The 25,461-nt window shown below is 43.3% G+C and overlaps 2 protein-coding genes across 5 annotated transcripts; both read left to right on the top strand.

The window, feature by feature from the left end:
* The first annotated feature begins 799 nt into the window (after positions 1-799).
* lemd3 (LEM domain containing 3) lies at positions 800-14,012 on the top strand. Its single transcript, XM_062382812.1, has 13 exons — positions 800-2,166; positions 3,718-3,758; positions 5,265-5,334; positions 6,689-6,762; positions 7,385-7,464; positions 7,569-7,714; positions 7,850-7,951; positions 8,177-8,279; positions 9,340-9,518; positions 10,610-10,691; positions 10,799-10,904; positions 10,999-11,077; positions 12,151-14,012. The coding sequence occupies exons 1-13, from the start codon at positions 834-836 to the stop codon at positions 12,327-12,329; spliced, it is 2,574 nt and encodes an 857-aa protein (XP_062238796.1). The 5' UTR covers positions 800-833; the 3' UTR covers positions 12,330-14,012.
* Positions 14,013-15,533: 1,521 nt separating this feature from the next.
* On the top strand, positions 15,534-24,626 carry msrb3 (methionine sulfoxide reductase B3). Of its 4 annotated transcripts, none has more exons than XM_062382739.1 (7): positions 15,552-15,675; positions 17,743-17,850; positions 21,404-21,512; positions 21,709-21,786; positions 21,968-21,996; positions 22,575-22,672; positions 23,674-24,626. In XM_062382739.1, exons 2-7 carry the CDS (start codon positions 17,757-17,759, stop codon positions 23,851-23,853), a joined length of 588 nt encoding a protein of 195 aa, XP_062238723.1. In that variant the 5' UTR covers positions 15,552-15,675; positions 17,743-17,756; the 3' UTR covers positions 23,854-24,626. The 4 variants fall into 4 exon arrangements, with proteins under 4 accessions (XP_062238724.1, XP_062238723.1, XP_062238726.1 ...); XM_062382742.1 differs by lacking the exon at positions 17,743-17,850 and adding an exon at positions 19,563-19,711 and having other exon boundaries at positions 15,567-15,675; XM_062382741.1 differs by lacking the exon at positions 15,552-15,675 and adding an exon at positions 19,563-19,711.
* Positions 24,627-25,461: the final 835 nt, after the last annotated feature.

The raw sequence follows: 25,461 nt of genomic DNA, 5'->3' as shown, positions 1-25,461 counted from the left end.
TATCAAAAGAGATTGTGCGGCAGAAAAAATCCTTTCACTTTTAAAATATATTCCATTGATAATTGTAGTCTATTATAGATATAACTATTTTTACATTATAACGACTGATGTATAAACATGTACATGGAATTATTGTAATTCGCATGTAATGTTGCTAAGCACAAACGGAAGAGAGGTCTTCTTCAACGTGCATTGAATGGCACTTGGTGGATGTTATGCAAATTGCTCAATTTCAATTAGCTTGAATTGGATACAAAAAAATGGATGAATGAGGTTTGTTTAATCACAAGGTAGAATTTTAATGAATACACTAGGAATATACATTTTTAAATTCTATCTCTCTCTCTGAAATAAAATATTTAAACAGAAATAACACTTGGAATTTCACAGCTTGAAATTAATGTACTATATTTAGTTTGTACATTTGTGGGATTTATTTTCTATCTATCTATCGTTATACTCCACAAGAATAGAAAGTTGGAAATGGTAAAATATAAATACATGTGTTTAAATGTTTTAGGCCATGTTTCCTGCCACTGGATCTGAATTAAAATATGACAAATATAAAATAGATTTCATGTATTTACACAGACGGTAAATCTAGACTTCTGTGAGCCTTGTTGTGGGTCAGGGTTAAGCATATAACTGTGTGTTTTTCCCTGAATGAAACAGTAATGAATTCCTCCTCAGCATGAATGTGGGCATTATTAGGGTCAGTCAACAGCTCAGTGTTACTGTGGAGGCTGGACCTTGAACGCAGCACAGTTGGTCGTCTGCCACTTCACCTCTACGTCACTTCCGTCACACAACCTTCTCCCAGAGTTTTGTCTAAGATGGCGTCAGTGCAGTTAACGGATGAGGAGCTTTTCTCCGAACTGAAGCTCTTCGGCTTCACGCCGGGCCCGGTCACCGAGAACACCCGCCCCGTGTATCTGAAGAAGCTGAAGAAGCTCCGCGAAGAGCAGCAGCAGCGGGGCTCCCGGGCCGGGAAGACGCGCAGCACCGCGGCCGTCAATAGCAGCACTGGCGGCGGCAACACGGCGGGATTCAGGCCAGCCAGCCATGACGTCACGCACCTGAGCTCCAACAGGAGACCGGGCCGGAAGTCTGCCGTCCTCGGCTTCAGTTCCGACGAGTCTGACGCCGAAACTCCACTGAGGAGAAAGGGCCTCAATCACAGCGGCAGGGCGGACCGGAGCCCCGCGTTTCAACAGCAGCCGAAGATAAGGCCTGCCGCGACGCCAACCGGGGCGAACAAGAGTCAGTATGGCGCCGGGAGTGCGCTGAATAGCAGCGGCTCTTCCCCGGGTCCGGACGGACAGAGAGGTGTCTCGTTGGGCTGGGGGGTTCGGGCAAGATCCAGCCCCGAGGCGGAAGGGGGGGATTACGACGAATCGGGAGACGAGGACGATTATGAGGGGGGGACGGAGAAGAACTCTCGCTCTTTAAACGGTTGCGGGGCGCCTCACTCGGCCACTAGCAAGTTAGCCGGGGATTACTCAGATTCGGACGAGGAGGAGCTCGGGGCCCTTGGCGCCGAAGACCGGCGGCGGGACAGACTGGAGGCTCGGCGGAGCCACTCGAAAGCGGCGTTCGCCCGAGGGTCCCAGACGGGAGGGGCCGCCAGAGAGGTTAACCCGCCCGGGAGTCTAAACATGGTGGGAAGTCGGAGGGAGGAGGGGGAGGAAGACGAGCTGAAGAGAAGGGACTCGGACCCGCCGGGAAGCTCGGGGAGGCGAAACTTTCCTAGGAAGTCCATCTACGTGTCCCTCGCCGAGAACCACAGACGAGACGCCGGCAAAAACAACCACGTCGACAACGAGGACGGCTCCCCCAGAAGCGGCGGCGGCTCCAACAGGTTCAGCATCGGCTTGAGACCGCGCTTCACCAACTACAGCAGCCTGTCCCAGCCGTACCGGGGCAACCACTCCAACCACACCGCCCCCAACCACTCGTACAGCCAGGCAGCGCTGAAGCAGAAGCTGTCTGGCCCGGAGGACGAGCTGCTCCAGCAGTTCAAAAGGGAAGAGGTGGCCTCCCCCGGCAGCTTCAGCGCCCACTACCTGTCCATGTTCCTGCTCACAGCCGCCTGCCTCTTCTTTCTGCTGCTGGGCCTCATGTACCTGAGGATGAGGGGCTCCGGAGCCTCGGAGGAGGATGGAGTCAGTAAGTGTCTGATTAGATGTGTCACTCAGAGTTTTCCATTATTCATCCCCTCAATGGGTAAAATGTGCCCACTGGTTTAGGTCAGACAGGGTAATCCATCCACATGTGGCCTGGTTGTTGGGTTTGTGTGTTTGTTTAGTTTTTGTCAGGCTTCAGAAGAGTGGTGTACCCCATGTAGACAGAGCTGCTGTGGACTATTACAGCCGCCTGTCCTGCAAACAAAACACTACATTGTCCTTTGTACAAACTTCAGGAGATTCCCATTAATAATCAAATTTCTTATTCACCAGTGTAAAAAGTGAAGCAGTTGTTCAAAATGTCAGCAACTATCATACAAGCAACAGATCATCCAGTACAGCTATGAGCTTTCACTGCTTCAACTAAGAAGAGGCCTGATTTGTTGTCAACAAGTGCAAACCATGAGCACAGGTCCTGTCTTCCGTCTGTCCCTCCCTCCTGCAGGTGCAGTCGCTGCCTTTGTTTGTGGTGGCCGGAGCTAGCAAGACACCTGACAACCATAATCCACGAATTTCGAGAGAGCTTTGATCCAGTCCTGACCCTAACGGCTTCTAAATTGATCTTATGCATTTCTTCTCTAGCAAAGGACTTCTGATGTCTGTAGACATTGGCTCAGAGCTGGTCTGTCAAGGCTGCCCTGCACCATCACACTTTTCACACACTCCACACTCCCAGTGGGTCTGCTCACTGTGCAGTCCTCTTTAATCCAAACTGGTTTCAGCAATAACAGGGGAGCAGGAATGATATTATTAGTCAACAACTATAATTATGATAAAGCTTAACTTAGGCCAATTTGGACATTACCAATTCCGACAGGTGATGTGTTGCACATTCCCGCCAGCGGTTTCACTGATCTCACTGTTCTGCTGCCAACTAAGAACTGGATTCACTGAACCCCAAACCCTGGATGTAATAAACTCAGTATGAATCCATTCTTCCAATGTGACCAGTTTTCCCTCAATGTTCAAAACCAGTGTTGTTGAAATGGATGCGAAGCCAAACGATAACACTTCAGTTTACAACCTTGAACATTACTTTGACTTTCAGAAGTTAAAACAGTTTATTTCACACATTACAGTCAGGTTACTTTCACACTGCTGCACATGGATTTATTCTGCAGAGATCAAATTAGTGTTTAACCAATAATACTATTAACTTAACCTCACCATAGTTTTTTTCTCAGCTTCCCACTCGCACAGTGAGTAAACAGCCAGATGTGGGATTGCAGACATTTTCTTTCAGTATTATAATGTGTACAGTATCATTCTGTTCAGACTCCAAAGTGCCTGGCTGATGTGGTGAGGCCTCAAGGGCTGAGCTTCGTGTACAGACACTGACTCACGTGTGAAGTGATGTCTGCGCCTCGCTCACATTTCATGTCTCCAAACACGCCGTCTTCTTGTACAAGTTTTCCTTCCCACCAATCCAGCTGGTGCTTTTTGCTCTTCTGGTGTATTTGGTTTACCGTGCACTTTTAATGAGCATGCTGTTGTTTCTGTCCTGACTCTACCACTTTCTGTGTTTTCCTTGCAGCTAGGAGCCACCCTTTTGGCAGCGACTTTGACTCGACTTATGTAAGTAGATATTTTCCTTTGACCCCCCTCCTCTTCGGGTTCTGTGTACAACAGCTATGTTGCAAAGTTTTGTTCAACATGTTTAGCCCAGGAAAGGCGACGTGAACATCCTGGAATTAGATGAGCATGATGGATGTGAGTGGTGGACCCGGTTGAAGTGCTGCCATGCTAATGAAATGTACTGGTTCTACTCCTGGCCCTGCTGCAAACTGTCCCAGAAACAACACTACCCCTCAAGCTTCGGATATTTTCTGTGATGTGCACTTGGCATGAAAACTGAAGAGAAACAAACGTCTGGCTGGGTGTTGTTTCAGATGTTTTTACATCAATAAGTGTTGATCTGTAGAGCCAGGTCAAACTGAACTGAATACTATTCATAACTCGCATTAGGTTTTAAATTCATTTTAAGATTTCCCTAAATCCCAGGTTCTAGATTATCCAGATGCCCTGAGCCGAACCAGGCATATTTTAATAGATTAGCATCTGCAAGAATACAGCAGATCAAAATACAATCCTTACTTTACTCTGATGTGTTTTTTCCACCTCAGCCTTCTCGTGCTGCAGTGCTGTGCCCCGATATGACAGCTAGCCTCTAGAGTGCAGCACTCTGCTGCACATGTGAGTGAAAATATAGAGCCTGCATTTGTGGAAAATTGTCTGATGGGCACGCCAGTGAGTGACTCCCAAGTTCAAACACTAGTGTGTCTGGATTTGCCAAGTGCAAGCATATGCAAAAGAGCAGCATCCAAAAACGTTCAGATAGCATCAGTCAGTTAAAACAGATGCTCCTGTTAATGTTAACTCAGTGAGCACCTTGACCAGCATTAGCGAACATAAACTTGTCTGTTGACTGATTTATATCGGTTCTGAAGCTGGTGTTTGTTCAGACTTTGCAGATACAGGACTCTAATCAGTGTTGGAGCCATACAAATTGATCCAGACATCACTGCTAGATTGCATTCAGGGGTTGTCCTGGCTAAGTTTAGGCTGGTGTGAGTGCGTGTGTCGATGTGTGTGTGTGTCATCACGAGAGACAAGCTGAATTATGAATGAACGAGCAGCTACGAAGAAAGATTTGACTCGTTCAAGAAAAGTATCGATCATTACGTGATGATCAACGTTAAAGCTGTACAGGGTCAGAGCCATCAGCTCCGTCTGGGTGTGTGTGAGAGGGTGAGGGAGAGACAGCGAGAGGGGAGCAGCGGAGTCTGTTTGTGGCGCCATTAGCTTTCCCTCATGTTCTGGTACTATCATACAGAAGCTAGGCAATTATTTTATAGTAATCAACCGCTTATAGGCATCAATTTAGCCAGGGCAAACAGGATCACTCCTAGCGGTTTCCACTGAACTAGAATTTGTTGGAAAATGGAGGCGGTATGAAATCTACAGGAAGCCGCTTATATTTAGCCTCCCTTCAGGTTTCCAACGAATCAAAATCCCGCCAAAAAAGTTCTAACATAAAAAATTAACTGTATTTCTGTTGGTGTGTGTTTTAATTTTTTGCAGGACAAGGCAGATAAGGACCTGATCCTGAACTTGCTGCTCAATCTACACGACCATCTGGCCAACATCGCTGGTAGCTATAACCCCTCTGTGTCTTCTGAGTGACTGTTCGATGTGTTGAAAAAAGACTTTTCTCTCAGGAAAGGTTCTCTCTCTTTTGTTGCTGCGATGACAGAGTGAGCAGCGGTTCTTTATTTTCAAGGAGTGTGTTTATTCACAGCTCTTTCACTACAGAAAAGCGTGCCATACTTTTGGTCACAGTATCAATATGCAATCATGAGTATTAACGGGTACTAATCCAATAGAGGGAGTTAATGTGCTTTAAGTATTTTAAAGGTTTGTCAGGTCAAGGTTAGAGAAAGGTGTCAGCGAGCTACAGTCCACAATGTTAACTAATCTTTCACTCTATGTTGTGCGTGAAAGGGACCTTTTGTGCACATTGCATGTGAACCTGTTCACTGACTGATACTAAACATTGCATCTAATGCACAGTCAAATGGATATGAGAGTTCCTCAGGCCAGCATATGTTGTAATGGAAATAGAGGAACTTATAATGACATGTGATTATATCTTACTGAAAATATCCAGTGGTTTGACTGCTCATAAAGCACTTTATTAGGAACATCTGCACACCCGCTTATTCATGCGTTATCCAATGAGCTGATCGAGTGCAGCGGTGCAACAAAAAAAGATGCAAATACAGGGTAGGAGCTTCAGTTAATTAATCATCAATGATCGGTTAGCCATTTCTCTTCACTTCAGTGAGCTGCAGCTCTGTGTTGATGAGAGGTCACAGGAGAAGGCTCATACTGGTTGGAGCTGACTGAAAGGTAACAGCAACTCAGATAACCACTCTTTACTGTGTGACCAGCGAAGCTTCTCCAAATGAACACCATGTTCGAGATTAAGGCGGATGTTCTACAGCAGCAGAGACCGCATCAGGTTCCTCTCGTTTAGGCTAAGAAAAGTAATGAGAGGCTGCAGGGATACAGACTCACCAACACAGGACAGATGAAGTCACAAAACGGAGTCAACCGTCTGAATCCATGGAGTGATGTGGTAGAACAGGACATTGGAGGCATGAATGTGCTGCTGACCAATCGGTTGAGAGGGTATGATGTAGTCATGGAGCATATTCTCAAGGCCTCGAAGAACAGAGGCTGTTGAGGAAGCAAGGAGATCAAGTATTCCATTTTAGTATATTCTTAATGAAATACACGGGGAGTACACAATACATGAAATACTGTTTAGTATTCAAAATCTAATGTGATTTAATAACTTTAGTTTAACTTTACTCCTGTCTCATATAATCAGACAGGAGTGCTAATCTTTACTCTAAACTGGATGTTAAACATTGTGTTGAGATGAATTTAGCCGAGGTGTGTTTTTTTTTCTCTTCACTGATGGTTTGAAACTGTGATTACAGGCCAGCATGACTGTGGAGATCAGAAGTGTCCGAACAGGAGTCTGTCCATAGACGAGGCCTCCGCATATTTAAAGGTACGTCCCCATTAACCAGAAACACACACCGCAAGAGACCATGGGATTCTTGGTACTTGCATATTAGAAAGGAGAAGCTTGATAAGTGTTTTTACTGAAGTGGGTCATGGGTCACTTCTGAATATTGTGTCTGTGGGAATTCTCCCACCTGCAAAACATCAACCAGGATAATCATGACCGCAGAGGCACAAGGACAAAACTCCTGTAAAGTGCATGTTGCTATGTTGATTCAGCCGATTTATAATTTCTGTAAAGTTGCGTAAACAGAAGGAAGATTGACTTGCTCCGCAATTGGTTTATTGATTAAAGAAAATGCTATGAAGAAGCAGCTATGGTATATTGTAAGAGCAGGGATTTCTTTTCTCTGGGATTTTACTTTGAAATAGAAAAAGGAAGTGTTGCAAATATTTATTAAAAAAACAAAATCGTCACTGTTTATTTTGAGTTGCACCGTGTGCGAGCAAATGGGCAAGGCTGACTTTTAGAAGAGCAGCAGTGTGGCCGCTCAAACCCGATAGTAAAGCCGCCAAAATGAAGCAAGATGTTCCGTGATAGAAGCATTAGTGTGGGGGAATCTGATGCTGGCCCTCTCATCAGTTACCCCTTCTTTGTTTTGATTTAGGCCCAGAATAAGGAGTTTGAGTACCTCGTTATCAGTTCTCTGGAGTGGATAGTCCGGACAGGACAGGACGTTGGGATAAGGTAACACACAGTTTAAATTTTGTTGCTGATCACAAACTTCATCTCGCTGTATGTGACATGTGTCCTCACTCTCTGTGTCTGTCTGTGTGTGTGTGTTTGTGTAGGCTGACTGCACAGGTAGCCGATGAACCAGTGACCGACGTGTCTGAGATCTACAGGCTGGAGTCCACACATCCCAAGATGCCCTTCACGTGCCGCTTCCGCCGAGCCTTCCTCACTGTCATCAGTAGAGTCTTCCTCATCGCAGTTGGTGAGACAAACCACAGCAGACCAAAAATATGATGTCCAAAACGACAGAGCTATCTGTGCATTAACTATGCCTCGAGACGCCCCAAGTTGCTGTGTTTGAATTGTGCATCCTGTGTATGTGTCTGAATATCTGCAGTGGTAGGCTGTGTGTGGAGTGTGGTCTGCTATGTCAAGTATCGCTGGAGGAGAGAAGAGGAGGAGACGAGGCAGATGTACGACATGGTGGAGAGGATCATCGGTAAGGGCCCCACACAGTCACTGGTCCATCAACCAATTGAATACAGTGTTTCCCGTAGGGTTCTCTTTACCAGCGGAGCTCTCTGAATACCCTGGGACAAAATTCTTCGCTTCTACAAAATATTTAATTTAAGGGTGTGAATACTTTGTAAGTTTGAGATTTCAGAGTATAATATTGCTTTAGTCTGTAATTCTTCCTGTTTTTTTTTTTTTTTTACATGTACAGACGTGTTAAGGAGCCACAGTGAGGCTTGCCAAGAGAACCAGGACCTGCAGCCCTACCTGCCCATCCCCCACGTCAGAGACTCCCTGGTCCAGCCTCAAGAACGGTCAGTACCAATGCTGTCGCAGCTCGATTCAAGTACAACAAATATATTTAGGCGTAAAATCACTGGCTGATTATAAATCCTGCTCCTGTCCCACTGTCAATCTTGAGTTAAGATTTGCGGCACTTTAACACCTACCTCATTTGGCTTGGACCGTCTGACTTTTCAGTTTATTCCAAACCAAAAGAGGTGGTTTTCTTCCGTCTGGATCAAACCATTCATCCATTTTCTCCTTAAAATCTAAAAGACTACTGTTTTCTATGCACTTCATTAAAATAAGCTGGCAAATGCAAAAGCTAGATGGACAACACACCAACATTAGACGCACACCCGTCTACAGACCAATCAAGGTCACGTTTATGCAGATGCAGCCCACATAGGTGAGGACGACAGGCAGTGTACTCCTGAAATTTGATACCAAAACTTACTGGATCAAATACAATCATTTTCGGACGACAGACCAGACATGCCCCTGAAAACTGTTCAGCATGTTGTTTATTCTTAGGTTGTCGGTTCCAAATTTGGGCTGCTTAGAGGCTGAAAAGGCTTCACCTTAGAAAGTTTTAACCTCAGGAGCCGCTGGTAATCTTGAACCGGCCGACCTGAGCAGTCTCCAAGGTTCACACTGGTTCAGCCGATCGGATAAGTGTTCTGGATCTAAGCTGCTCAGCGATTTATTGACTAATAGTAGGATTTTAAAGTTAATTCGTTCTGAGACTGGTAACCAGTGAACTGATCTGAGGACTGGAGTCATGTGCAGCAGCGTTCAGCTGGTGCTGCCTCAGACAGATTTGTAATGAAGAGCTGATTACAGATCGACACAGCTTTTTTCCTCAATGAAACACATGCAACAGGTTGATCTGAGCCATATTACAATCCTATTTCAAGGAAGTGGAACAAGAGATGCATTGAATGTGTTTGTGTGTGTTGGGGGACATGATGTTTAGTTACTGCTGTCTTCTGTGCCTTTATGTTTAAAGTTAAATAAGGATGCAACATCAGAAAACGTGATGTCTCAGGTGAGGAAGAATTTGTGAGACGTTCTGGTTCTGCTGTTTTACAGAAAGAAAATGAAGAAGATTTGGGAGCGGGCTGTGAGGTTCCTCTCAGCCAACGAGTCCCGCATTCGAACAGAGAATCAGAGGATCGGTGGGCAAGACTTCATGGTCTGGAGGTGGATACAGCCTTCTCTCAATTGTGACAAGAGCTCACTGATGCCCTCTAAAGTCTGGCAGGGGAAAGGTAACTCGCACTGACTGTTTTTCTTGCTCAAGATTATACTGGACCAGGAAAGCAGGAAATTCACTTAGGCGTTTGTCTATAAATGTTAATTCTCCATTTCATTTGGTGCTAACTGACACATACACAGCACAATTAGTTTTCCTTGTTTATAACTAGTGGAGCAGGATATCGGCACTGATCTCCTGTTTGTCAATCAGTTCACAATCAAAAATCCTATTGAATCAGTTGCGTCAAGTGTATGCCAATGTGTGAAGCGCTCTTCAGAATTAGTAGAATAAAATCCCTCTGGCCTGTCTTGCTCTCAGTGCTAAAGAGTTGTGGACGATACCAGTAGGGTTGCTGCAGTAGTCTGAGTTACTGGGATGGCACAGTGTACAGGCACATAGCAATCACATTACTTTCCCACTGACCACACCAACTGTAGATATACAATCTATAAGGTTCATTTTTGTTTGTCAGTGGTAGCAACCAGGTCACCAGATGTCAATGTGAAAGTGTGTGCTCCATCGCATCAGAGCAACTGAGTCGTATCACACGACGAGAGGAGAGAGGACCAACAGGGAAGATGACATTTGGTGCTAATGACAATTACAGTGTTCTGGCTTTTTCAAAGACATAGAAAGAGAAGGGGGCGCAGAGGGCTGCGCACTTTACCATGACAGCTCAAAACCTCTCAAAGATCTATAACGTTATTGCGAGGAGTGGATTATCTGGGTAATTGAGCACTGCCAAAAATTCAAGTGGCTTCAGTACATGCTGTTACAGACACTGAGCCGACAGACGTCTTCTCTTGTCTCTTCTCTTGAGGTGGACAGGTGGAAGATTGAGTGGTATGCAGCCTTTGGACATGAGGTGTTTTTGTGCTGCTTCAGACCATGATGTTTCAAATTGCCGCTGCATGAAGCATGTTGCCACCTTAGGTCCCTGCACTTTACAGTTTCATAGGCCTTGGTAACATGTCATCATGTAGTGGGAAGCTAAACATTGCTCTTATCCGGGGTCATATCGTTTCACTGTGATCACCATGAACCCGTGGACTGCGCTGATCCAGCTGTGCGCTCACTGAAACCTCGTCTCTCTCTCTCCTTCAGCTTTCCCTCTGGACCGGAGGAATTCCCCCCCCAACAGCCTGACTCCATGTCTGAAGATCAGAAACATGTTTGACCCAGTCATGTGAGTTTAATCGTCTCTGCTGCCTCCTCGATGAGCTGTCGGGAGCTCATTCCTTTTCCCCCATTTTACCGTTTGTAAATTCCCTGCATGTGTTTTCTGTTTTTCAGGGAGGTCGGGGAGAACTGGGATCTAGCTATCCACGAGGCTATCCTGGAGAAGTGCAGCGACAACGACGGCATCGTCCACATCGCTGTTGACAAGAACTCTCGAGAGGTACGCTCCGTCCTCTGAGCAACTTGCCCTCATGTCTGACATCCATACTTCTGACTACAGCGACATCACACTGTGCTTCCTGCTCTCTCCACAGGGCTGCGTCTACGTGAAGTGTCTCTCTGCAGAGCACTCAGGGAAAGCCTTCAAGGCACTTCATGGCTCCTGGTTCGATGGTAAAGCACCCACTTAATAACACTTACATTTAGAGCACATCAGCGGTAACAGAGTGAGAAAACAAGGGGCTGCGCTGCCGCAGGTACAAGTGAGAAGATGATATACTATCCAGGAAATCCAGTTTGAATAATTCATTAGTTTTGAGCGCTGATCGGTCACAAAGCACGCAACCGCAGATGCTTGCAGTCAAGTGCAGACCTGTTGCCAGTGGAAACCAACTTGAGGAGCATTTATGATTTATTCATTTCAGTCATCAAAAACAATAACAACATTGTAGTGCAGAGCTCATGGATCAATACGTAAGTTACATGGTTTGTGAGGGCCTGCTGCACTTTGTTCCTATTACAAGATTCACAACTCGGGATAGAAAAGCCAACATTGTAAGCAAGTATAATAGATGCAGTTATCGATGTCCGAGCATGGTGTGTATCCAATCACATTCAAGTGTTGGCTAACTTGCTTAGCCTCGAAAAGGGGTTTACCTGCTTCTGATGATGACCAATGAGTAAAATATGCTTTCACATTCACTCTTGTTAGGTTTCTTATTCTGCCAATTTCTGTTTTCCTCTCCTTCGTTTCCTCTGCAATGATGTTCAAGCTGAGAATAGCGAGCAAGTTGTCTCTGTTAGCTTAGCTGTTCACTGCAGCTCTGGGTATTGGACGGTGAGATTTGTCACAAAGCAGTTTTATAATGGTTCAGCAGGGTACACCATAGTTACATAGTGCAGTTCCAAGCCTCCAGGGAGCGATGACAGATCACATTCTCCCAATTATAAGTTTGTTTCTTCAAAACGGATTTTTAAGCTGTTATTTTAGGGTATACGTTTGATCTAGGATATTTTTGAAACGGGGGCTGGAAACACTTGAGGACTCCTTCACCTTTTATTCTAAATCTGCAGTGATGCGATCCAGTTTTCGGGGTGAGAGAGGAGCTCTGAACCCAGGTATTTGGAGAAGTGTTGAAACCGCAGTAAACAAAATGCCACATGTAGCTATGGACATCTGATAAGCTCAATGTATCGAAGAACACTATTGTGAGTGGTCAGTGACAGTTTCCTTCTCATCTTGGCAGGTAAACTGGTGACGGTAAAGTATCTGCGTCTGGACCGATACCACCAGCGCTTCCCACAGGCACAGGGCTCCAGCACGCCCCTGAGGGCCTCCATTCTCCACCTGAAAGCCACGGGCACCACGGACACTGCGGCCAGCCCGCAGCAACACGGCTCAGCCAACTCTTCAGGCTTCTCATGAGACGCCCATTAGCATTAGGTTGAGCGTCATTTTCTTCTGTGCCCTCCCAGCGTCACAGCACCAGTCTGCTGCTGCTCCTTCGCTGCTTTATAACGGGGAAGACTTCAGTCTGTGCCACGGGAGAGCTGGTTCTTTTTCTTTTTTTCCGTTTGTGGATTTTTTTTTTTTTTTTCAACACAGGATAATTGCAAGAAAAGCTGTTCTGCGTTGCAGTTGTTGGTTTTCTATAATCATTGTATTAGAAATGTCATGGATGTAACAAGGAAGCCAAGCTCTTCTGGAATATTTAAGATGTGTGCAGATACTCCAGCCCTCCCTCCTTCTCTTCCACGGTGCAACCAGCTCATCCCATGATGGAATTCATCTGGGCACTGTATAAAAAAACGGCTGCATGTTTCAGAGTATGCCTCTACATAAGCTTTCGATACAACACAGCGTGGATGTTGATTTTCGATGTACTCCTTGTTATTATTATTACTCTGATTATTATTATTTAGTTAAGCAAGGGAGGCATGACCAGATATGCAGCGGGTGTCCTGTAAATACACGTGAATGGTGGTACAAGCTTTATTATTACATATTTTCTATTAAAAGCAAAACCATAAGGTCATATTTTTTTTTTGTTTGTTGATGCTGCTGCTGCTGCTGCTGCTGCTCATTTGCCACAGCAGAGTACGTGTGTATGCAGAGGCGACGAGTCCCTTAGCGGCTGCAGTAGCACAGATTCACACAGTAAAGCTCGGGCTGTAGAACCGAGCCACAGTTACAATGAGGATTCAGCCACCGTGTGTTTCCTTTGCTCCGTGTTTTCTATGAACGGGCTTTTCTTTCCCTTTGTCCTTGATTTTGAGCGATTGTAACAAAATCAAGGGGTGTACCTTTAACAGTCACCTGCAATCTTTCTACTGCAGATATAATCCAATATATCCCAGAGTTATTATCACTTATTACATTTATTATTTACCTCTCTGAAGATGGGTAATGTTATGCTGCCGGTGCGACCCCCCCTGCATTGAATTGGAGTTCCACACCTGTTCTCATGCAAGCAGTGTGTGTGTGTCTTTACCTTTTTTTTGTGTGTGTGTGTACGTGACCAACAGACCAGACCAGGACTATGAAGTCAGAGCGTTTCGTGTTTCCTGTCGTGACGGAACCTGTTGATCACACAATACGATGCTACCACGCTTTTTGTCATAAGGAGTACTGTGCGAATGTTGTGGGTTTGTAACACTTTATTCTAAACACCCCCAGCCCCCTGTGAGGAGTCTTCACTGAACTTAGGGATTCCTGATCGCGTGTGTGTTTTTCAGCACCTGTGTATTCAGAAAATGTTTGTTTTTTTAAACTCCAAGAGATGCTAGAAATTATGTAATTTTTTTAATGCAGTGAATTGAAAGTTGGATTCAGTATTTGCAGTGTGAAATTGTACAAATGATGCACATTTCAAATGTTCAAAATCTGCTGCGTTAGGTAGCAGACGACCCAACAGTGCCTTAAATTTGTGCTTTTAAAAAAAATAAAAAAGACTGGCACTGCATTACTGGACTATGTACTGGATTTAAGAAACAGAAACAGTTCAAAGGGTGAGTAAGGCCTGCCATAGATGTAGTTTTGTTAGTTTTACATCTTCAGATTTGGTATTTTGTAGCAGTTTCCTTTGATATTAAACCAAATGCTTCTCTATTTATTTCATTTTTTTTTAACAGCCATGGTGATGTACTATTTTAATGTCACCTTACCTGTTTCATATGTGTCAAAACTTTATTTCATCAAGAATCAAACCGTACATCCACTTCCAAACAAATGTCAGGATGTGTAAAACAACAAAATAAAGTGAACACTTAAAGAAAGAAGCCAGTTGTTTACTGCATCACTGTAAACTATTTTTGTACACCCAACGGAAAAGTGCACATAAGGCGTCTCCCCTCACGCTGACTGTCATGAGGCCGAATGTCAATGGTTTGATGTGACGCCCCCTCTCAAGGCTCGTGCTTCACCCAGAAACCTCATGGATGCGTTCTCATTACTCTGATGCACTTCATGTCAACACTGTACATTGACATGTGGTCTGTTATGTTATATGCAGCTTTATTTCCATTGCATTGTATGTTTGGATTTACCAGCATCCCTAACCTGCTAGCCAGGGGAGTGGGAGGGAGGGAGGGTGTGGACCAGAGACATTTATATAGATAAGTTCTAAATGTAATTTGTCAGTTGTACAAACGGCTCAAATTAAAGAGTTATTAGGAGTTTTTTTTTTTTTATTTGATGTGCTTTTCTGTCTTTCGCACACATGGGAGCGAAATAGCTCCACAGCATTCTGAATAATTTGCGTTGAGGCTGTTTTTAGTTTTGGATTTGATGTCAAAACATCTATTTGTGGAGTACTAGGTGTTTAAAGTTGTAAATACCAGCCTCAGTTAAGAGCATTTAATGGCTCGCATGCATCTTTTTTATGTCTCACAGGAAAACCTCTGTCCGTTCCCCAAGAAGCATCAACAACACAAGTCAAGATTATTACAAAAAAGCATATACACTGTTATGATGTGAATTAAGCATCATTCATATTTAGTTTGATAAGTAGTGTCAGGTGTAGAAACTGAATGCGTGACTGAGGCAGAAGTCTCTGCTTGGTGAGGGGTCATACAAATAAACTTTCAGAAATTAGTAATAGGATATATAGAGGGTTAGATAAGATACAAAAATCTAGGATTTCTCTAAATCAGGGGCCTTAAAGGGGCCACAATTTTCACGGGGGGGGGGGGGGGGGGGGCAAAGCCACAGATCTTTGAACAAATTGCGAAAAGTGTTCCTTGTTAAAGCGCACATATATATACTTCTATATATATAAACTTTATAGATAATGCATTCAAAGTTCATTATGACACTAACAAGTGCAAAACTCAATATTTATTAATAGATTATATATTATAGATTAATTAGTTATTCATTCTCTTTTTATCATCAGAATATTTATCATCTTGTAGCTGCATCACCGATCATGAAGTGAGGGGGGCTACACATGACCGTTAACTTAGTCATGTGTAATCCAGTAAACAACACAGTAAACAACACAATACATGAACAACTTTGCTGCTGTGTTTGTATGTCTAGTCCGATATTATGGGTTGTGAGTTGTGACGGAGCTGAACGGAAACGGTGAGGGCTCGTGACCATAAAAGGACATGATCGGGTCCCCTTTCACCCCACCCGCACACACACATTATTGCTGGTCGACGTCCCCCTGCTCAAATGTTCCGACGTCACACCGTCATCACCTCATCAACGTTCCGACACCTCCCGGTCGCCGCCGCCGCCGCTTCTCTGCTGCTGCTGCTTCTCTCCGGTGAGTCTCTGTCGCGTTTATCGGTTTACAGGGAATAGTTCTGCATATAAACGGTAACATGGCGCCCGTAGTTAACCGTGTCCCCTGACGGGCGACGAACAGAACAACCGACAACACGGAATCACACGAATGTTCGATAACAAGCCAGTTATTGTTAATTTTAGACTCTTGTGTTTGGACAGCTCGGTCAAACATGGCGGCGGCTATGTGCTCCTAATAACTCCGTGTTGTAACTGACACTTCGGAGTGGAGCTCAGGAGACATGACATGTTTGTGACAACGTTAACTGACAGAGTCAAGTACGTCTTTACTAATAGGGGCCAGACTCTACATGACGTATTCAGTGTTTTCTTATGACGTCAGAGAACCGTATTCCCTGATGTTTGGAACCATTGCGTCAACTCATTGAAGAATTATAAATAAGTTTTGTTTTAACCTCATCTCGGTTTTAAATTTGACTGTATTTTAAAGATGAAATTATGACTTTTCTTTGGTAATGTTCACATCCTTAAATTGATTCCACAGTGTTTCTATGTGAATTCAAATAATATATAACTATATACAGCAAAACTGTCCAAATGTAAGACCAACTTTTCAATGAAGATGGAACTGTCTCCCCCTCTTTCTACCATGATCAGTTTTTGACAAATATACATTTATTATCTTCATGTCTTTTTATTTAACGGTACGGCCATTTTAACTGGTCATTTTTTTCTGGGTTGAGCACATATCTACAATTGTTGCAATGTTTGTCAATGAAGGTGTTTTTTCCGATCGTGGATCTCAGAATAGAGGCGTTTGGCAACTGTGGCTCTCACAGCAGCTTTATTTCACCACCGAGGTGACGGCATTGTGTTACTGAGCTGCTGCTGGAATAAGCCCATGGCCACGGTGGCTGTGACGCTCGGAGCACAAAGACGAGAAAAATAACACAACAGCGAATTTCAAAAAGACTGCAGCAGATAAAGGCAACAAAACATGAGGGCAAATAACGTCATGAAACAACAAATGATTAAATTCAACATGTCAAAAGAACGATAAATCATGAAAAACAAAGGCAAACAACATCACACACATCACGCAAATCATGCAACATGCATAACACAATGGCGAATAATTAAACTCAACTATTGACAAACACAGCAACAAATCAGAAAACAGCAGCAGATAGGAAAAGACAACCACAACTTACAAAATGGCCAGCAACATAAGAATGGCAATTAATTCACCCCATCTAGTCTCAAACTAAACAACAAATCGCTAAACAGATTGGCCCTTAGGACAACACGTCAGAAACACTACGACATAGAGGAACGCACAGCACCTAGTAGGAGGTATGTTTCCAGTGCCACTTTAAGTCCTGCCCTTGCCGAGGAACAAACCTTTGGAGTCATTGTTTTACTCATGGTGCATACGAGCTACAAAACCATGTCAGGAATTCTCACACTGTTGTTTGTCACATTTGTGTGAGGCAAAAGAGCAGAGCACTGTGAGTGGAGCGGGAGCTGTGGCAGAATCATTTACATCGTTACGAATCTGTCTGATTGACCTGTGACCTCTGAGCGAACTGCAGCAGAGCCTAAGACTGAGAGAGAACTGAATCTGAGTTGAGCGAGCAAAGGTTCATAGCTTCGTGGAAGTTACTGCGCCCTCAGTCGATTTTATTTTTGCAGCCACTTGTTTATCCTCTAAACAGTTTACCCACATTTGTTGTCATAGTGTTTTGTAGCTTGTTACAGCATCAAATCCTAACTCTGAGTAAAGCCAGACAGGAGAGAGTGTAGAGTACAGTTTTCCTGCAGGTGAATACTGCCACACTGCTGGAAACGTTACCATATAAGGCCACCTTCGTTCAGCCTTTTATCAGAGCTCGTCTCAGAGGGAATTTTTCCTCTTTGGATTTTTTTTTCTTTTTTCCTGTGTGAATGTTCCCTCTGGTGACGTGCAACGTGCTGATCCAGAGACATTAAATAGAATCCAACCAACGCTGGGATGAGGGGATGTTTGATGGTGTAATGAAATATATTAAAAAGGGCAGTCTCTGTCTGTCTCTCTGTCTCTCTTCAGTATGACTGTGTGTCATGGCCATCCTCCTCAGACGAGGGCTCTCGGTGGCCCTGCTTCGTGCTGTCAGCGGCTCAGTGTGCCGCCCTGCGCTGCGTGCTGCTCCTCTAGGTAGAGTAACTTTGTAGCTTTACTATGTCGAGCTGTGACAGGGCGATGAAGGCTGTCGTGCTAATTGAAGGAACACAGTTTTTTTAATGTTGTATTCCATCCATTGTGAGACTTGTATCACCCAACAAATCATATCAGACACTCACTTACAAGCTCCAAACTGTCTCTGGAGGCTACGTCTGGAGCTTCATATCAGGGTTGTAGTGGACAGAATTGGAAAGTTGTTGACGAACAATAGACGGGGCTCAATGGGACATCGGGGGTGCTGATGTGCTGAATGCTGACCGGTGGCTGGCAGCAGTACAGGTCATAAATCCCACTTCCTCAATGTTAGTGGAAGGGACATGGCTCAGTGACGTGTCATTTGTGTGGTTCTTGTCACAGTGGTGTGCGTTTTTTTAATGATCATTATTGTGCTGTCACTTTTATTGGAAATGAAAACATTCATTTGAAAGTGTGGTTGTTTCAAAATCGACAGTCTAGAAGCGTAGAGAAGTGGACCGTCTGAACTAGTTTGTCTCCTGATCCAGCAGAGGGCGATCACTGTCAGCTCAACCAATTGCCTGCCCTCTTGAGCTATTAGTAAAATAAGTCAGTAACGTTAAAACTGCAAATATAATGTGAATGGTCTTAATTTGGGACTTTTCCAATAAAGACACAAGGGATATTCTGATATTTGTTTGTCGGTTTGGTTGCATCTCTGTTAGTCAGCAGGTCTATGCACAGAACTACTGGACACAATACCAATAATCTAAATTGCAGGATGTGGTTTGGGTCAGGAAAGAACCCATTGCATTTTGCTGCAGATCTGGTTCAGGCATTTTTTTCTTCACTTACTTTAACATTACAAAATAGGATGTTTTTTTAAACATTTTCCTTGATTTCTCAAAGAATACATTCATGGATTTTGATGAAAAAGTGTCTGTGTTTAGGGGACTCATATTTAGGGTTTTAGGATCATCCTTTGGATATGTTTACAGCACATTCAAAATGTGTGTCTCAGTTGGTGTTTTTATTTGTGAGCCACAGCCTCTTGCCTGCTAACTGTCAGCTCAGTGTATTGTACACAAACCAAATGGACAGCAGTTTCCACATTTCTAGATGGAAGTAGAAAGACATTTGGTTTTTAAACATCATGAAAGACTTTGAGATGAAGAGGTTTTCCTCCAAAGGGCAATGAAGTTAAAAATAATGCAGAAGTAGGATTCCCATCCTTTGGACCATTTTACGTTAATCTAAGTACGCATAGTTACAGTGTACAAATTATATATTTTCTTTAATCATGTAAAGAGCTTAGAATTAATGTTTTCTACATTAAATGTGAAAAACTGGATGTCTTTTGGAACTAATAGTTTTATTGGTTTGTTGTGTTGTCTGGTCAGCAAGATAGATGAGGAACGTATTTCCATAAATCTTGAAAAATGAAATAAACTTTTAAAAAGTTCATAGGGACGTCATAGTCTGAAAGTACTGTCCCCCCGTGCAGCACGAGGCGTTGATGTGTTTTGTTTTTGTAGGTGTGTGTGGGTGTGTGTGTGTGTGTTTGTGTGTCAGTGTTCAACATGTCCGTTAACCAGTCTCCTTCAAACTCTGTGTGACCAGTGGGACTCTCCAAACAGATGCCGACGACCATTGCTCCCATTCCACATCTTGTCTCTAATCCTGTGTTGTCGTGTGTTATTTCTCCCTCTGTCTGCTCCCCCTCCATCCAGCCCAGTCCTCGGTGTAGTCCTGCTGAGGGACAATTGTTTCTAGTGGTGGGTGGCGAGCCCCTGTCCAGCAGCCATGTCGGGCTTCAATCTGCTGCATCTAATAACCAAGAGTCAGCCTGTGACTCTGAGGCCCTGCAGTCTTCCCTCAGGTCCACTGACTGGGTGCTGTGTGCCTGCTGTGCTCTGCCTCTCTAAAGCCTTAACACCTGGCTGGTGTGTCTGCATGTCTTTACTGTCCCCGTCTGTGTGCGTTTACATTGACCTCAGCTGCTTTCAGCTATTTTCTTCCATTTGATTCGGAACAGCTCCTTTTGTTTGCACTGAACGAAGTTTCAGCGCTCCAAACTGGACCTAACCTGAACAGGGCTGGTTACTGGACCTCAGTAGCTTTTTAAATAGATTTTTGAGTTGAGTATCAACAACTTCCAGGTACCGCAGTTAATAGTTCTGAATGCTTTCTGAGTTTCTTAATCTTGGTCACTCCTTGTTTTATCAGGTATTACCTTGTTTCAAAGTCAAATTTTGCCCAGATTTACTTTACACAGATGAATTTTGGCCTGGAAGGTGCTTCTCCATCTCAAAATAGAAAAAGGGCCTCCGACACCTCTGGATGAAAAGTTAACATTGCTTTACTTTAAGAATAGGCAGTTCTGTGCTGCCCTCTGCTGGACTGCACTGAAAAGCAGTACACCAATTTGTTTACTGTTGAGCGATTTGATTTTAATATGTAGCATGAACAAGAATGAAACGATTAATTCAGGGCAGGATTCTTAATCATAGTCTTGCCAGCAAATGTATTTCATTCAATCATGATATATATACAAACACACGTAACAAAGTTTCTGTGATGTGTTTTAATTTGAGGATTTAAAAAATTAATATTTAGGTAAAGGACAATTATACATTTTTCTTTTAGAATTTAGCACAAATCCCTCACAAGATACAGATTAACCATTTTGTGATCCCTGTTCTAACTTGGATGTTTTGGCTCTCATTTAAAATTTGACAAAACATGATTTTTCCACACTTTTCCCTCAGATCTTATAGAATTGTCCAAATAGGGGCACACCCATTCTTGTCATTTTAGAAATAGTTTTGTCTAACACCTTAGCCAACAGTTTCCTCAACATGTCCGACACAAACCGGGCACTATTATTGAGGTTATGGTTTCATGTTTCATGAAACAAAACTACTGTCAGAAATTGGGACAACTGTTTAAAAAAATAAACACCCCTGTTTGAGGTCAAAGCTGATGTCTGTGTGTGGCTGCAAAATAAACAACTAAACCCCCACCTCAGAGGTTAATGATAATCCAGACGTTTAGGAAGAGTCGAGCTAAACATCCATCCCACAAACAGAACATGCTGTGTTTACATCAGGGTTCTCCCTTCTTCAGTTGGCTGAATCATCACATTACTCACTGTTGACTCGTTGACTCAGACACAAACAGTAGTGCCCTTAATGGTTTAAATAGCCACACTGAACCTTTATCCAACGGTCCATGTATCAGCTCTTCTCACTTGTGAAATTTCAAAATGCTAACACAATAACTATTCACTGCTTGGCTTTTGTGTGTGTGGTTCTGTTCACTATATGTACACTGAAAGGTTTTGTCACAGGTTCCTTTTGAGTTTTCGGATTAAATCCAGCTGTTTATGGCCGGCCTGCTTTGTTTCCATCTTGTGTCTCAGAGCGACGTCAGGAGAGAGGAAGACGTAATGTTTTGTTCGGCATCAACCTGAGGAATAGTGTTGTGACGTGCAGCTCTTCTTTGTCTTGCCGCTGTCATCAGCAGACTTGTAGTGTAAATATTTGTTGTCATCCATGCCTCCCCCACTCAGGAGCATGTAGGACCAAGAAGACATGGCCGGCGAGCTTCTCTCAGGAGGAGCTGAAGAAACGGCTCACTCCCAAGCAGTTCCATGTGACTCAGGAAAGAGGAACTGAGAGGTGAGAGGAACCGCTGCATTACTCTTAACTGCTGTGCCTCTAGTTTTACTCAAAATTGTGTATGTACACACCATGTCTGTGTGTGTATGTATGTATCTGTACATTTATATGATGATGTGTGCATTCTGTTAATAAACAGTATTTAGTAATTAGTACATCATGTTTCGGTCTGACTGATGGAGCTTTCCTTCACCAGTGCGTTCACTGGTGAATTCACAGATCATAAAGATGAAGGCACCTACACGTGTGTTGTTTGTGGAAATCAGCTGTTCAGGTAAGTGCTGCATTGTCTCCCTGTGTGAACAAGTGTTCCTGTATATGAGTTTACTAATATGACAGTCTCCTCAAGGACCATCTTGTCAATCAGACGGTGGGGGGGTAGTCTTCCACTACAATGTAAAACCGCTTTTATTTTTTAAACATGGATTTAACATGATTTTTGTTTCCTTTTATAGCTCAAAGGCTAAATTTGACTCTGGATCAGGTAAGTTAACTCCCTGTTGACCTTATTGTCCATGTTCTCTCCTGCTCCTCTGTCATTACAAGCTGCTCCTATTTCTCCTGGAACTGGTCTCAGTTTTGAATGTGCAGTATAAAAATGCTGGTGTTTGCTGATAATTGTCCTTTAATAATTGATCAGTGGCTTTTCAGTATCATGTGATTTGAATGTTTCAACCTTATTAAGCAGATAATATGCATGCTAACAAAGTAATGGCTATAAGAATTGAATATGCAGTGAATGGTGGACCAGGTACCTTTAATAGTCAGTCAGCAGCAGCATGGAGCAATGGGGATGCAGTAAAACATCACCATCAACTCAAAGAGTTGAATCATTCCTGAATGAGTTGAATCTGACCCACTATCGTTTTAAAAAGTTTGAGATGCACGTATTTACACCAGGAACAGTTTATTGGCTAAAGTTTTAAAGAGGTGCAGACATCATTTCTCCAGCCCTGTCCATGTTCCCTGATGTAAAATCAAACACTGACCCACATCAAATCCCACCGGCGTGTCATGGCACCTGTGTACTGACACGTTTCCTTCCTGCCACCATGGGTTCAGGTTGGCCATCCTTCTTTGACCTGGTGAAGGAGGAGTCTGTGACTGTGACCGATGATTTCTCCTATGGGATGCACAGAGTGGAGACCACCTGCAACCAGGTACAGCATAAACATTGCTGTTTACTCTTTTACCTCAAAGACGTCAGATGAAGATACTCCAATGCAGCAGCTCGCCTGCAGAATTTCACAGGCAAATAAAAAGTACAAAACAAATTAAATACATTTAACAAGATGTCACTCAGTCCAGTGCATAACTCTGCAAAGGCCCAACAGTTCCCTTATGAAAACACTTTACACTTTATTTAGATCTGCACCAAATTGTGCACACCTTCTGTCTTGTGACTGTTCGTTCTGATAAGGTCATTTTCAGACCGACATCAGGCCTGCCTTCAAAAACTCATTGATTTTGCTGATGCCATTGGGTCAACAAAGCGGTGGTGCCGAGGCAGTGTACTCAGGCAAAAAAAACAAAGAGGGTAAACCGGCAAAAAGCTGTAATGGATCCAACTTTGACACAAAGCCGTCCAGCAACAGTGTTTTGGCAAATTAAACACATGCAAGTGCACATTCCAGTAAGAACACAAACACAAAGCCCGGCTGACCAGTGATGTCCCAGCTCATATTGCTCATAAGCTTTATTTCATTTATGGTTTTTATTTCTTTTACTTTAAAATTGCACTGACAGATTGCAGACAATTATTTTGGCTTGTGGTCACATGACACAATTGCTAGTTACTGCAAATAACAGCTAAGCTGTTGGTGCCACCTAAAATCTTAATTAACTTGAATGTTGAATGTCCAAAAATTCATTTTGATTGGCCCCTAAAGTGCCCTTGTCCTGTCAGTAGTCTTAGAAAAAAGGAACCAATAAAACATAAGACAATTTATTAAGGATTTTTATTTTCGAAGCTGTTTTGAAGATGTATATTCAATGATGTGTGGCTTGGCTCAAAGATATTACTGATCTGGAATTTATTATGGATATAAATGACCCCTCTGTGTAAATTGTGGCCCCTTTATGGCCCCTGATTTGGACAAATCCTAGATCCCCATTAGAACAAGTCTACAAACGAACACATCAAACTTTCCATGTGTTTCAGTGTGGCGCTCATCTGGGACATCTGTTTGATGATGGACCAAGACCCACAGGGAAGCGCTACTGCATAAACTCAGCCTCACTGGCCTTCCAGCCCAAAGACACGGCCTCCTCCACTCCCACCCCCGCGGCCGCGGGCGGAGCTGCCAGCAGCTCAGAGAGCGATGGGAAGAAGGAGCTCTGAAGGACACGCCAGCCTTCTGACTGTGTGTAGGAGTCCAAAAGTTCATGTAGCATTGAAATACTTCACAAAGTACAGACAGAGTGAGGTGATTGTGTGGCAGAGACAAGAAAAGTGACACAGACCAAATGCACCAAATAATCTGTCACATGGGAAAGTGCATGTTTCCTAAACAGCCATAAAACTGCAACACACACACACACTGTATTAATTGGTTGCCTTAAAATAATAATTTGGTGTTTGTCAACCTGGGTGTTGCACACTTTTCTCCGTTGTCGGCATGAGGGTGTGTTACTGCCACAGGACCTTCAGCTGTGGTTCAGTGACGATTTCCTGTGTTTCCATTTGGTACGAGCTTCTGCTTCCTGCCCCATGTGACAGTGTCCTGACTGAATTATGCATTTCCCCCAGAAAAACATCTACATTGACCATAACAAAATTCCTCCCTTTACATATCCAGGTCTGGGTTTAAGCATCTGCTCTGCCAGTTTATATATGAATGCAGTGCTGTGTACTAGACACACAAACACATTTGTATACACAATAAGTATATATTACTATATTAAAGTGTTGTTTGATACTGAGAGGTTCATTTAACAATATCACCTATGCAAGTGCTAGCGTCAGCAGTGACCGAAGGAATCTTATTGTGGAAAATAATGTAGTGCAGCCTCCAGGTCACTTCCTGTATTTGTTCCTTCTTAGGCTTTTGCTTTAGGAAATATTTTCAGCTTGTATTAAAACAGTTATTGGATGAATAAAATATCTTGAAGCACCATGTGACTTTTGTTTCCATTTACTAGTTTCTGTGGCGCTTCAGTGAATGGATTGACACAGTATGAGATAAATGTGGGATCATAGGTCATATTTAGTCGTGACTACAGTGAAAGAATCGTCAGCCAAGAATAGGCTTAGTTTTTGTATCTCTAGGATGTTTAGGGCCATGTGAAAAAAAATTAATTGGGGGGGGGAAAAAAAGGATGGAAATGGAAATTAATCTCAGACTTAGGCCTTTTCCAAAAAATTTACCCTCTTCCCAATATATCTTTTGTTGTAAGGTGTTTATATTTTTCTTTCTTTATATGTGTCATATGGCATGAGCTATGGAAGTTTTCAGGTCTATGGTTAGTTGGTGTGGAACCTTGCATGTCACTTAATATTGAAAGATAAAATGGCATGTTGTTTAACCGATCGTTTGGCTTAAATGGCTTTAAATTAAGTTTGATTGGTTTAGTGACCATTTTCTTAAAGTGGGGGGGGACTTTAGTGTGATAAATGCTTTCTGCATGAACATGAGTATAAACTTAATTTCTACTGTCGCAAACTTGCTAGTGCAGAGTTTGTAGCTTCTGTAATTTATTATTTAATTATCAACATCTTGATTTTATGAGAGACAACCTCTGCTGAAACCACCAGCGGCAGATAACTGGTGTTTCCTCAATAAGTAGAGAGCCTGAGGTTCCTGGCTGACCACTGCGATTGTGCTGCCAGCCCAGAAGAGGTCCTCAGAGATGTGGTTTAGCATGAATTTAAAGCTGGGGGTCTTGCAACGCCATCCCTGCTGATAAGGAGAAGGCCTGTATCCTCAGAAAGGGCAAAGTAAAATGACGC

This window comes from Platichthys flesus, chromosome 23, assembly GCF_949316205.1.
Source record: "Platichthys flesus chromosome 23, fPlaFle2.1, whole genome shotgun sequence".
NCBI classification, from domain to species: domain Eukaryota; kingdom Metazoa; phylum Chordata; class Actinopteri; order Pleuronectiformes; family Pleuronectidae; genus Platichthys; species Platichthys flesus.
The sequence above is the reverse complement of the archived record's forward strand: the minus strand, read 5'-3'. Positions and strand labels throughout refer to the sequence as shown.